The 13,873-nt window shown below is 42.0% G+C and overlaps 1 protein-coding gene across 1 annotated transcript in view; it reads left to right on the plus strand.

Moving 5' to 3' along the window:
• Nucleotides 1-789: 789 nt before the first annotated feature.
• LOC110835288 (uncharacterized) overlaps nucleotides 790-13,873 on the plus strand; it is a 34,981-nt gene continuing 21,897 nt past the window's right edge. The window contains exon 1 of the mRNA XM_022075367.2: nucleotides 790-2,836. Within this exon, the coding sequence (XP_021931059.1) occupies nucleotides 1,607-2,836 (1,230 nt within the window). The 5' untranslated portion in view covers nucleotides 790-1,606. The remainder of the gene's footprint in view (nucleotides 2,837-13,873) is intronic.

Genomic DNA, 13,873 nt, shown 5'->3' on the forward strand with positions numbered 1-13,873 from the left:
ACTACGGGCTGAACGACAGGGCTTAGATTTCCGACAGGGGCAGGGATCATTATTTGCTCCGGCCGCTGTTTCCAGACCTACTAGAATCCCACTCCAGTGGGTTCCGGGGACTCCTCGAAAGTAAAATGGCCGTAGCGTTGAGACTGACCACTCGCCTCCATCTAAAACCGACGTGAAGGTTCGTCTCAATTTTACAACACGTCTTCATTGCGTCGTTATTAGGCGTGTGGACATTTTACCATTTCCCTTACCTCAGTTCATTCGACAGTAAACGTTGCGGTGGTAAACACTCCTGCTTCGTTTTCGGCAGTTCTGGATTCCGGTCTACTATTATTGAGTTTTTGTGGTTTTTCTCAGCCGCGTGAGTGAAATGTTGAGTTGCAGTATAAACGGTATCGTTAACTCTTAATCATTCATCGCTACATATCTTCTGCAGTTAAAGAAACGCCTTTAAATAACCCAAGAATTAATTGACGTTAAATGTCGTCTGGAATTGTAACAGCGCCGTTAAATCACGTAAGAACCGCTGTCGAATTATGCATCGCGTGTTGCACTTGGACTTGAAGTCGTTCCTCCCCCGAGGCCGGTTGTTACGCAAATCAGGGGAGTTCCTAACAGCTGCAGTCATTGGCCCTACTCTGCAGGTTCATTGAACCTCGTCTTCTTATTGGTCCATAATCTTTATGTACTTGAATTCAGCACACAGAAAAGTATTATAGTATTTCGTACTTGAGTCGTTTAGTTTGAAAGAAAGGGAGGGGGGAAATACTTCCGCATCTGTACCTGTCGTGTCGAAGATTGCCAGTGCTTCTTCAGGTGTGGTAGGAGCAACATGACAGGTGCTCTGTGTTGGTGCTGCTGACAGAATTGTGAACTATCGCTGTGGCAGATTTGACAGACAATATTTGTAATGCTTAGTAATGGTGATACGAGTGAATGTTTTTACAGAAGTGACATTATTTGTGACTCACTATCTGACAGATGTTATAGTAAGTCTTACGAGTCAACATTCTTGCAAAGTGACATTCTGTGTAACTCGCTAATTGGGAGACAGCATTGCGGTTAAAATTGGTCCCAGCGACCATTCTTACTGAAGTGATATTCCATATGACTTATTGAAGCTGTATTAGGTATAACTCACAATCCAGCAGATAATATTAGGTATTAGCTCATCGTTATATTTATCCTAAGTTTTTTGTGCAGAAATTCGTCAGAACAACGAAGTATTGTGTAATATAATACAATTTTATCTTTGACATTGAATATTAGTTGGAATTTTAACGCAAAATAGAGAATGTTTTCGTGTATATTAAATGATAAATTGAAGATATCTGTAATCAAAAGTAAGTGTGGTCTGAATAAGAAGCCATTGAGTTGAACTTATTCTTTTAAATCGCCAACCAGGACCGGTGATACACAAGGCATCGTTGTGTAATTGTATACTCACATATTGGCATTTGTTTTAAAAATTTTATAAGAAACTGGTGAAATTCATTGTCTGCTAAATTTGGCGGTTTGAACGTCCTGTAAGTGATAATACTGAGGAGTTTCTTGGGTATGCAATTTGTATTCGAACACACGTCTTTCGGGTTATATAAGTGGCAGGATGATGAACCGACTGGACAAGTATTACGAGGCCCACCCTCAGCAGCTGATGCGTCGAACACACCACAACATGTTAATGCTCCCTCCACCCCCTTTGGTGGACGCTTCGACCCCTGGTACTACCTCATCCCGCACGTCAACTTGGACCACTTACCACAGCGGAAAATCGTCTTCAGGCAACAACGGATTTTCTGTTTTGGAACGTGGCGAACGGATAAAACCAGAACGTTCGAATAAACGCAACAATGTTCAGAAAATGCAATGGAGAAGTTCGAGATGGGTCAACGGTTTCCCGTACGCAACTTCCGGTGACGAGGATTTTGATAATCGGATTAGCTCCATGACAATTGCTGACGTGAGTCCACGATTTGCCGTCAAACGAATTATTCTTCTGTACGAGAATTTTCAGTACCGAGAAGCTGCTAACTTCATAAACCGTCTGAGCCACGGGACATTCAAAGTGATTCTCAATGATTTGCCTATTGATCTGTTTGTTGAGTCCATGCCTCATAGTCTGTCAATCCTTGAAGCCCTGTACGCCAAAGTATTTCTGTCTGATGGACTCAACTTCAGTATGAAACTTCTGCGTCCGGAAGGTGTAATCATGCAAATGGTCAAATTTTTCTCAAGCCAGGAATCAATTGATAAAACTGGCGATAAAAATTGGGAGCTCTGTGGGCCCTTCATTTGCAGCTGCAAGAAATTACTGAAAGTAATCGTCCTCTCTGATCCCAAAATCAAGAAAGTTTTACAGCAAAGACGCAGAACACTTGATAAAGCCATCGAAGGCCTGGGACAACACGGCCTGGTAGGTACCACTGACGAGACGCTGATGAATCTACACGATGCCCTCAAGATGGAATTCCAAAGGGTTGTGGAGACTTACAAGGGTGCTCTACAGAAGCTGGAGGATCTTTCTTTGGCCAGTAATAAAAATGGAGTGACACGGGGCCCGGCGCCTGTCCAGGCGTCTCACCAGCGCCAATTGTCTCTCCGACAACCTGAGATTCAGGAGCGTCTCATCAAGAACAAGACTCTGCTGAATGTGGTGGAACCGACGTTGGGGAACCATTCGCTCGATATTCTTCTTGGAATTCTACAGCGGCGCATTGAGTTCGACAAGGATGTCCTGTTCCAGTTCACGCAGCTGCGCAAAGAGATGAAGGACTTGGTGGAAGCCAACGCAGTTGTGGCCCCAGTCCTCATGAGGTTCTCTCACGGATGTGATCAGGTAGGACAAGCTGTTCAGTTTTGCTTTATTCTAATCAGAAACGTCCCAAGAATGGTGCTAGGCCCGGGGCGAAGCAGTCATGCGGGGACCCTACTTGAGATTCTTAGGAGCACGTGAAATAATTAAATAATAGCCTGTACCTTTTAGCCTTCTGTTACATTTTTTCTTTTTGGGGGTTCGGCGCATCGCTGTGTACAGCTTATTTCATGCGTTTTGATGGCAATGAATGAGTACCTGGGTGGCCGCCTTTCCCGTCCCGCCCCAACTACGACCCAGACTAAACAATTAAACGATGAATCTCCCTGATGACGGAGGCAGTATGACCTCTGAAACGTTGGTTAACATCGACCAGACTACACAGCGCAACAACCCAGAAGACAGAAATCTTCATACTAAGAATCGCCCTGATGACGGAGGCAGTATGACCTCTGAAACGTTGGTTAACATCGACCAGACTACACAGCGCAACAACCCAGAAGACAGAAATCTTCATACTCATCGCCCTGATGATGGAGGCAGTATGACCTCTGAAACGTTGGTAAACATCGACCATACTACACGGCGCAACAACCCAGAAGACAGAAATCTTCATACTCATCGCCCTGATGATGGAGGCAGTATGACCTCTGAAACGTTGGTTAACATCTACCAGACTACACATGTGATTAGATTCCATGCAGATCGGTTCTGGCATCCACCCCTGATGCCTGCATCGTCACAATGATGATGGAGGCGGCAAGGATCTCTGATACGTTGGTGAACATTTACCATGGCACTACAACACTTTAGACAGCCATCTTTATTTCTACATTAAGTGCATATTCGACAACAGATTAGGTTTGATTAATTTAATTTGTCTGTTAACTTCCTGTCTTTGGTCCGTATATTTTCCTTGGCGCAATGTTGGCAAGCACCGTCCGTCTGTATTCGTGTCCCTTGCCCGAAAACTGACTTTCACACTGTGGTCAAGATATTGATCGCAGTGAAGATGGAAGCGATACCTTCATCCGAAACTTTGGAAACCACATAGCCCAGATTACTCCTACAAATATCTTCGTGTTTCCGACATTGAATAGGACGACAAATTATCTTTCATTCTATTTAATTAAATATTCATCATATCGAAAAATGTTACGAATAATGCTATAGATCTGCCATCACGTGCTCATTCATACGACGATCTGTTTTTGAAAATAAATCGATAATTCATGTAAAGTAGGACGTTAAAACATAATAAGTTTAATGTAGATTATCAATTTATTTTAACAGTTTTGGATGTATAAGGCGAATGGAGAAAGAATATGATCTCCTCGTTGTGTGTTTATTTCATTCAGTTTGTTCAAGGAATGCTTGATAACTGTCAGGTGCTGGTTGAACAGCCTGTACCACGGAATTAGTAATGAGTACAAGACGCTTTGAAGGGCCTAGTGCGTATAATAATGTCCTCTTATGCACGTTAGCGTGAAGCTTGGTTGCTCATTTGTTGTAACACAGATTCGCCCATAGGCTGCTGCAGCCCAGAATTACTATAATGTGACTTATTTACGATGAAGGCTACGATCACCTGTTCTAGCCACCTTTTTCTATGCATCTCTCCAAATGTTTTATCGATCTTTAACCTCTCACATGTTATTAGTATTTCTTTTCAGTCTCAGAAGAATAAAATAAATTAGTTCGTGTTTGTTAATTTCCAAGGTAATTCCGTGAAGAAAAGGGAGTGTTAATGCCAGTGTATATAATAACATGGCCGTCCGTTGCTGCATTTTACATGAAGCCGGCCAGATAACTGGTCCCGTTACTACTCTGTTAAACTCAAGGCTTGGTGTTTTTATACAAGTCTCTACGCATAAAAGGGAATTGACCGGGAAGGAATCCATAATTTAGTAGACCTGTTTGTAAATCTTTCCTTTCAGACATCATTCATTGAAAAAAAAATTCAAAGTCCCTTGTCCAGGTTTCTTGATATAAACAATTAGTACAATTCTGAGATATAAATACATTCTTTGTTGTTGTTTCGATGTTCATTTACTGTAGAATGTACGTGACGTTGTAAAGTTATCGTACTACAAATATCAGACTCCGGTGATAGGTGTATTCAGTTCTTTGATAACGCTGATCGATGCTGCAGGAATTACAACAGAATGTGTGTAAATTTTCTTTGTGATCTGCGTGAAGCTTTGCCCTCACTCGCCCATTTGACTTCACAGAGTCGTACTTACGCATTCTACATTTTAGTTATGTAATGATGAATGTTAAGGTGGTTGTGGATGATGAATTGGAGACGATGTGGAAGGAAGCGGTCGTGGAATATTTTGAGATATACTCCAACCAATAACTTTGACGGACTCACAGAAATCTCAGTCAAGTGAGCCGAGATTCGAACCGTGTACCTCTCTAATATGTGCAGCAATTTATGGCCGTGTTATATCAGCTCTACGTTCGATGATGTACCTGATTGATAATGATGTTTGAAGTGAATAATAATCATTTAGTTAAGTATCTTCTGTTTTCTGTATCTTAAACTCTCTCATTTCTTAGTTTCCTTTTAGATTCCAATACTGCACTTTAACCTCTGAGTTCCTTTGGTTTGGAGGTATTACAGCATTTATTCTTTCTACCGGAAAAAGGAACTATCGTAACGATGAGAAGGAGCGATAGACCTCTCTTATTCCGTTTAAGAGACAGAGCATTCGTTTTCCGGTTGTCGATTAGAAAGCATGCATCTTTTAATTTCATATTTCGTATTTCACCTGTTACAATATGAATTAATATTCTTATTGCGTTTATAAGCGAAATGCGGTAAGAAAGTGTGTCTGTATTATTCATCACAAATTCTATTGTATTCTTATGAGTAATTAGTGTTTTTCATCAGGTGGTAACAAATATCATTATAACCAGGTAGAATTATTTTCGTATGCTACTTAAGGTTTTTACAGCTCTTTGTAGCTTGATTTTTGCACAAATTCCATAAATGAAAGAAAGGCAGTAGTGTCTTCTGTCTATGATGAAATTGAGAAGGATGACACGGGAAAAACATATAACGCGCATAAGATGGAACAGAAATTCATACAAAATTCCGGTCGGAAAACTCGAAAGACTTGGAAGACCTAGAAGTAAATGGAAGATCACTGTTACAGCGTATCTTAAAATATAATATAAGATAAATAATTGTAGGCCTAACCTAAATTCATCTTCTTCAGAATTGGTCCATTGGCGGTCTTTTATGAAAAATATAATGTGCCTACGTTTTCCATAAAATGAGACAATCTGTTGACTATCTGAGTGATTGTCAGTTTATCAAGAAAGACTTTCATCCTCTGGTGGCCACCCAACTGTTACTGGTCCCATTCTTGAGGAGTAAAGAGGCTGGAGCGTGTAGCTATCACTTGCTTCCATCTGGCGCAAACGTTAAGAATGCTTGCGTGATACGTCTTCATGGCGTGGTACCACCATTTCCTTCACTGGAGTCTACACTGAAATACAGCAGCCAATTTAATTTTGGCTCGTATCGATCAGATAAGTATTAAATATTTTAAAGCTCCTACAAAACTTATCGTTTTCTCAGAAATTATCCTAGCCGATTGCCGTGTACTTACTTAATACGAGTCTGTACTATCGTCTTCCCAGCATCGTTAGAACGTTCTGACCGAAAGTCGCAGTCGAGTGGTTAGCACCCCTTCTTATTCGGTATGTTCCTGGATCGAATTCGGCCCAGAGATCGGCTATCCTAACCAAGTTTTCTCGTGGTTTTTCTCAGCATCTCCAGATAAAATATTGCCTTAAATTAGGCCACTACTGCTTCCTTCCACGTCATTTATAATTCATTTTTCACTACCCAACCCATCATTCGATACTTTTAATTTGAATTTCCCAGGTGGCTACGTGCTCGTCATCCATTCGCTCTGTCTGGACGTTCGTGTTGGCAACTGAGATGCGTCCAAGAACGTTTCTCGTGTCAGATTGTTTGAATCAGTAATTAAAGAACTATGCAGTGAGGATACCGGTCTTGGTAGCATTCCACCTGTGATGTCTCGAAGTAGCTCACTAGACTGGGTTACCTACTTGCTACAAGAACTGAAACGTGTGTTGAGATTGATAAATTTGAGCAGGTGCCACAGGCGAAGTACCATAACAGATTTCGGACCTTCCCTGTTATCTGCCATAAATTTTAAACTCTGGGACGGAGAAGGGATTTTAGGTCAGTAGGTGTTACCTGGGCGAGGTTAAGGGTCACGGTGGCAATCCTCGGATCTTAAACAAAAAATAACCTTTACTCCGAGACCAGTCAGAGATGAAACCCTGAACTTGGGACCGAGGATGTAATAATGTGCTGTTTGGTCAGGGCTGTCACACACCTGAGGCAGTGACAGGTGAATGTAGAGAAATGATAAATTATGATTCGCGGGATAAAACTGAGGACTCCGAGGAAAATCTCCTCCAGCCGATCACAAATCCTACTTGATGTCTCCTAGGATTGAATCCAGGTCGGTACGAGATAAATACTCTCTGCGATCTCTGGAAATTTCGTATTTAAACACAACAGGATGTGTTGTTTGTTCGAATCTGTTCTGACTGACGATGAACACCACAAAGATCGATCATTGTGACGGCTGCATGGCAGACAACAGGAAATGTCTCATGTTTCAGATTTTTTTATACATTATTTGCACAATTCTTGAAATGACTTTTCCTACATCCCTTTTTTCCCCCCTCGAAAGTACTGACTTGGTTTGAATTATATTCAGCATTAAGGGTTCTAGGCTGAAAGTCGTTTGGCGAATAAAATTTTGGTTAGTGTGAGCCCTACATGGCACGACACTCAAATCGAACTTAATCGATTTCTAAAAAAGGGCTTAAATTCCAAATGTATAAGATGGTAAAGTTGCGTCATATTGTGATATAATAAGTATATGTTAAATCTTGTCCGTCTAATCACAATAATTCTTATTAAATATTAAAATATTATAATAATTAACATTTTAAAATATTTAAAATATTTTAAAATATCGAAATATTCGAATATTTCGATAAAGAACATCATTTAATATTTTAAATATTTTAAAATATCGAAATATTCGAATATTTCGATAAAGAATATCATTTAATATTTTAAATATTTTAAAATGTTAATTATTGTAATATTTTAATATTTAATAAGAATTATTGTGATTAGACGGACAAGATTTAACATATACTTCCAAATGTATGTCTTAAACCCGCATTTGAAGTATTTTCGGATGTCTTGAATATTTAACAAAACTGAAGGATTATAATAGCATTTTTGTTTAGGTAAATGACTTCGCAACAACGCTCTTGTTTTCGGTGTTTCGTGACTCGCTGTTTGCGTTGGTGAAGAAGATTGATTTTTACTTAGCTGTTTGAATACTAATATAGTCTGATAATTTAAGTAAATTTTATCGAAAAGGCAATGAAAGTGCGTGTGATTCAGTACATATAGGCGTATGTAGGATTTAAATATTACGCCATATCAATGGCGATAGGTTGTAATAATGAGATGGCAAACAGCCGTTGAAGCAAAGGAATTTTGTTTATTTCAGAATCAAGTTATATCCTGTATAATACTCAAATCAATAAGATTAACAATTAATCACATTTGAATCGCCCGCTACAGGATTTATATCAACAAGAAATAAAATAGCAAATATTGTAATTGGAAAATACCTATACTTTGAATTGTTTTATGCGTTCTTAGCATATTGCACGTAAAGTGAACTCATCTGGGGACGATAATGTATGTCCGTCTTTCTGTACACTTATTTAAACACGAGAACCGATCAACGGATTTTGATGAAATTTGGTATGAACTTCGTGCAATTGGAGGTCACCGAAAACTAGTATTTGTTTCCTACAATCGGCAGAAAGAACATGGAGATCGCGTGAGCTTGTGAGGTGCTTGTTTTTATGTCCTGTAATTATTTTATTAACTTGTGACCACTATCAAATTGGCTCGACAACTGAAAGTGCAGAAACCATATTTCAGTATTGAGTTTCTTTCTTTCTTTCTCTCATCATTGTACCATTACTGAAAGGCCCTCTGGAACTTATCGATAAAAAGATACGAGTTTTAAATTCTGGGGCAGGTTAATTATGCCAGATTCGCACTGGCAACTCAACAACAGGAAGATGTGTCGTTCTTGACTTTATTTAGCAGAGGCGTGCACATTCCAAATATTTCCCAGGATATCTGACAGACCGCTCACTGCACGACCGGGCATTGTCGTGCAGACCCGAGCGCTCATGCCTGATACTGTACGGTCCACTTTTTGGACGTCCTATGTCATCTTAATGCGCAGAGTATTAACCCTTTGAAGAAAAATGGTAATCATATGTACCACCTGCTTTTCAACCAATAATTATGCATTTTGTGTTCCGGTTTTGTACGATTTTCCGTGTAAATAGTGATTAACAATCTGATCTTTGTGTATGTGAAGTGTTGTTTTCTTTGCGGTACGGACTGTATTCTTAAATATTATTTTGACGGACTTAAGCTTCAAAGGGTTCAGGAAATTCTAATATTTTATAGATTAAATAGGCTCATGGTACAGTCGAGTAGGACCTGTGTTGGGAGAAGTAATTCCTTTGGAGTACATCACACGTCTCTTCGAATAGAAACAGCCAAGCTCAGTCAAGCGAAAAGACTAAACTTGGGCAACAATAATTATTATTAATGGCTACTCCTCTGCATTATAACTTATAGTCTCACACAGTTATAATTGACAGGTCTGTTTATTAGTTGCCTCTTCATCGACTATTTATTTATATTTATTTATTTAGTGTTCTGTCTGACGACAGGTCCATATGAACAGGATCCTTCCATCCTTTTCTCGGACTGGGATCTTGTTCATCTACGTTCTTGGCAGATGATCCAGAAGTGGTTTGCCATTGCCTTCTTCTGTGTGTGAATGGAGTAATTGTTGGGATGCCACGGAGAAACCGGGGAAGAAGCCCCCGGAGGAAAACTCCGTGTTGCGTAGATCACGGCCTTGCCCAACACAAGTTATAAATTCGGGCACCGCCGGGAATCGAACCCGAGACCCCAGGATTACAAGGCCAGCGTTCTAACCGCTAGACCACCGTGGCTATCTTCATCGACTACAGATGTTATTTAACGTCAGATATAATTGTATGTACGGAGCCGGGGTATCTCAGTCAGTATAGTGACTGACTACGGACTAGACGACCGGTGTTCGAACTCCCACAAGGGCGGAGGATTTTTCCTCTAGCCTCTGGGTCCAGACTGACTCTATGTCCCACCCAGCCTCTTATCCAATTGGCACTGGGATCCTTACCCGGGGGTAAAATGCGGCCGGGGCGTGACGCTGACCACTCACCCGTATCTAGTGCCGAGGTTAAGAGGAGCTGAACCTCTTCCCCCAAACGCCTACACGGCGTATAGCGGGACAGTTTTTTCTTTACAATTATTATTACGGTTAAGTGTAAAGCATGAGGTCGTCGATTATTTCAAAGTCTTGGGAAACCACGGGCTCTACAGTAGGATAGCCAGTTTCACGTCAGAGATTTGAACCACGTACCACCGGAATGCAAGCAACCCTTTACACTATTGGTTGTTCAGGTGAATTTATGAGAGCGAAGTAATGTGACAGCTGACAATTCACTTTCTTTTCGTGTCTAGAATCCATGAATCTTCACTTTCATGGCTCCCTCCCAGGGGAATTTTCGTCCAGGGCAAAGCAGAAAGAGCGTGAAGCTGTTCACTCACTTCCATCTAGTGCAGAAGTCAAGAATGGCGATGTGGTGTTTAATTATGCACAGGGACGACCAGCTTCTTTTGCCTGTCTTGTGGAAGTTGTTGCCTTATCCACAAAGGGCTGATGAGCCGCGCCGTGTGACAAGAAATGCTTCTCACATTCACAAACCGTGTGCTTTGTATGAATGCCGGTTCACTGAATGCGACTAAAGAGAAACCAGGAAGCAACACGAAATCGCGGCAGGGCGGTTTTCTCACTCAAAACAATGACGAAGAAACGATTGTATTGTTGGGGAACTTCTGGAGACTGCGTGATGTAAGATGTGCATTGTGACGTCTGGGTCTCCCGGTTTCTGAGTTCAACATCTATAAAGTTAAATATCTCTTTTCGACGCTTTGTCACGCATGATCACGCTTTGTTTAAATTCGTTATCTTACGACTCTTCTGGCCACATCTCGCCACGCCTTCACAGTAAATCACGCCTAATCACGCTTCATCACGCTTTGTCACGACTAGTTACGTTTGCTAACGCTTTGTAAAATTTTGTCACAATTCGACACTTATGGTGATTCCTTGTCACGACGTGAGCGCAGGTCACGCATAGTCACGCTATGTCACGCTTGAGCACGCGTGATCACCATGTCACGTTTCGGCACGTCTACCTAATTTTACGTACGGCTCGGTTATTTTTAGCTACATTGCAATACGTTAGAATAAGTAGATAGAGGTTAGGTTAGCAGGTGTTGGGTTACGTTAGCTTAGGTTAGGTTGTGTTAGGTTGGGTTAGGTTAGGTTAGCTTAGGTTTGTGCAATATGTTACATTCGGTAAAGTTTTGAAATTTTTTGTGACAATTGGGCACTTATGGCCACAATTCGTCACGCCGTTACAGTACGTCACGACTAGTCACGCATTGTCACGCATGATCACGCTTTTTTAAATTCGTCATCTTACGACTCTTCTGGGCACATCTCTTCACGCCTTTACAGTAAATCACGCCTAGTCACGCTTCATCACGCTTTGTCACGCTTAGTCACGTTTGCTCACGCTTTGTAAAATTTTGTCACAATTCGACACTTATGGTGATTCCTTATCACGACGTGAGCGCAGGTCACGCATAGTCGAGCTACGTCACGCTTGAGCACGCGTGATCACCATGTCACGTTTCGGCACGTCTACCTTATGTTACGTACGGCTGGGTTATTTTTGGCTGCATTGCAATACGTTAGAAGAAGTAACTAGTGGTTAGGTTAGCAGGTATTGGGTTACGTTAGCTTAGGTTAGGTTAGGTTAGGTAAGGCAGGGTTAGGTTAGGTAGGGTTAGGTTAGGTTCGGTTAGGTTAGGTTCAGTTAGGTTAGGTTCGGTTCGATTAGGTTGGGTTAGGTTAGGTTAGGTTCGGTTAGGTTAGGTTAGGTTAGGTTAGGTTGGGTTAGGTTAGGTTGGGTTAGGTTATGTTAGGTTAGGTTCGGTTAGGTTAGGTTGGCGTCTTCGGTAAAAATACGTACTTCAAGAACTTCGATACGCACGGCGTCGACTTTCTATGATCGTTCCCAACGTTATAAGAAGGGTGGTAGGCTAGATCTGGCCTGACGGCGGATGGCGTCGCGACGCCAAGCGTCGGTTTTCTAGTTTCGTCAGCAATGATATTTAAATTCATTTGCGTTAACTTTGGCGCCATGATAGGGCGTCGCAATGATCGGCGTCGCGACGCCAGGCGTCGGTTTTCTAAAATTGAAATCAATGTTTTCCAAATCTTTCGAGTCACACTCCTGGGTCTTGTGGTGGGTTCGTGACGATAGGCGTCGCGACGCCGGGCGTCGCTTTTCTACTTTTCTCTTCAGTGATGTCTAACTACTTCTGCGGTATCTTTTGTGTTATTAGATGGTGTCGTGATGCTCGGCGTCGCTACGCCTGGCGTCGATTAGGTTAGGTTAGGTGAGGTTAGGTTGGGTTAGGTTGAGTTGGGTTAGGTTATGTTAGGTTAGGTTAGGTTCGGTTCGGTTAGGTTAGGTTGGGTTAGGTTAGGTTGGGTTAGGTTAGGTTAGGTTCGGTTAGGTTCGGTTCTGTTAGGTTCGGTTAGGTTAGGTGAGGTTAGGTTAGGTTAGGTGAGGTTAGGTTAGGTTAGGTGAGGTTAGGTTGGGTTAGGTTGAGTTGGGTTAGGTATGTTAGGTTAGGTTCGGTTCTGTTACGTTACGTTAGGTTAGGTTCGGTTAGGTTAGGTTAGGTTGGCGTCTTCGGTAAAAATACGTACTTCAAGAACTTCGATACGCACGGCGTCGACTTTCTATGATCGTTCCCAACGTTATAAGAAGGGTGGTATGCTTGATCTGGCCTGACGGCGGATGGCGTCTTGACGCCAAGCGTCGGTTTTCTAATTTCGTCAGCAATGATATTTAAATTCATTTGCGTTAACTTTGGCGCCATGATAGGGCGTCGCAATGATCGGCGTCGCGACGCCAGGCGTCGGTTTTCTAAAATTGAAATCAACGTTTTCCAAATCTTTCGAGTCACACTCCTGGGTCTTGTGGTGGGATCGTGACGATAGGCGTCGCGACGCCGGGCGTCGCTTTCCTAGTTTTGTCTTCAGTGAAGTCTAACTACCTCTGCGGTATCTTTTGTGTTATTAGATGGTGTCGTGATGCACGGCGTCGCTACGCCTGGCGTCGATTAGGTTAGGTTAGGTGAGGTTAGGTTGGGTTAGGTTGAGTTGGGTTAGGTTATGTTAGGTTAGGTTAGGTTCGGTTCGGTTAGGTTAGGTTGGGTTAGGTTGGGTTAGGTTAGGTTAGGTTCGGTTCTGTTAGGTTCGGTTAAGTTAGGTGAGGTTAGGTTAGGTGAGGTTAGGTTGGGTTAGGTTGAGTTGGGTTAGGTTAGGTTAGGTTAGGTTCGGTTAGGTTAGGTTAGGTTAGGTTCGGTTAGGTTCGGTTCTGTTACGTTACGTTAGGTTAGGTTAGGTTAGGTTAGGTTAGGTTGGCGTCTTCGGTAAGAATACGTCCTTCAAGAACTTCATTACGCACGGCGTCGATTTTCTATGATCGTTCCCAACGTTATACGAAGGGTGGTATGCTTGATGTGGCCTGACGGCGGATTGCGTCGCGACGCCAAGCGTCGGTTTCTAGTGTCGTCAGCAATGATATTTAAATTCATTTGCGTTAACTTTGGCGCCATAATAGGGCGTCACAATGATCGGCGTCGCGACGCCAGGCGTCGGTTTTCTAAAATTGAAATCAAAGTTATCCAAATCTTTCGAGTCACACTCCTGGGTCTTGTGGTGGTGTCGTGACGATATGCGTCGCGACGCCGGGCGTCGC

This window comes from Zootermopsis nevadensis, unplaced genomic scaffold, assembly GCF_977971745.1.
Source record: "Zootermopsis nevadensis isolate Lab colony 2312 unplaced genomic scaffold, Znev_1.0 Znev_ptg000017l, whole genome shotgun sequence".
Taxonomy (NCBI): domain Eukaryota; kingdom Metazoa; phylum Arthropoda; class Insecta; order Blattodea; family Termopsidae; genus Zootermopsis; species Zootermopsis nevadensis.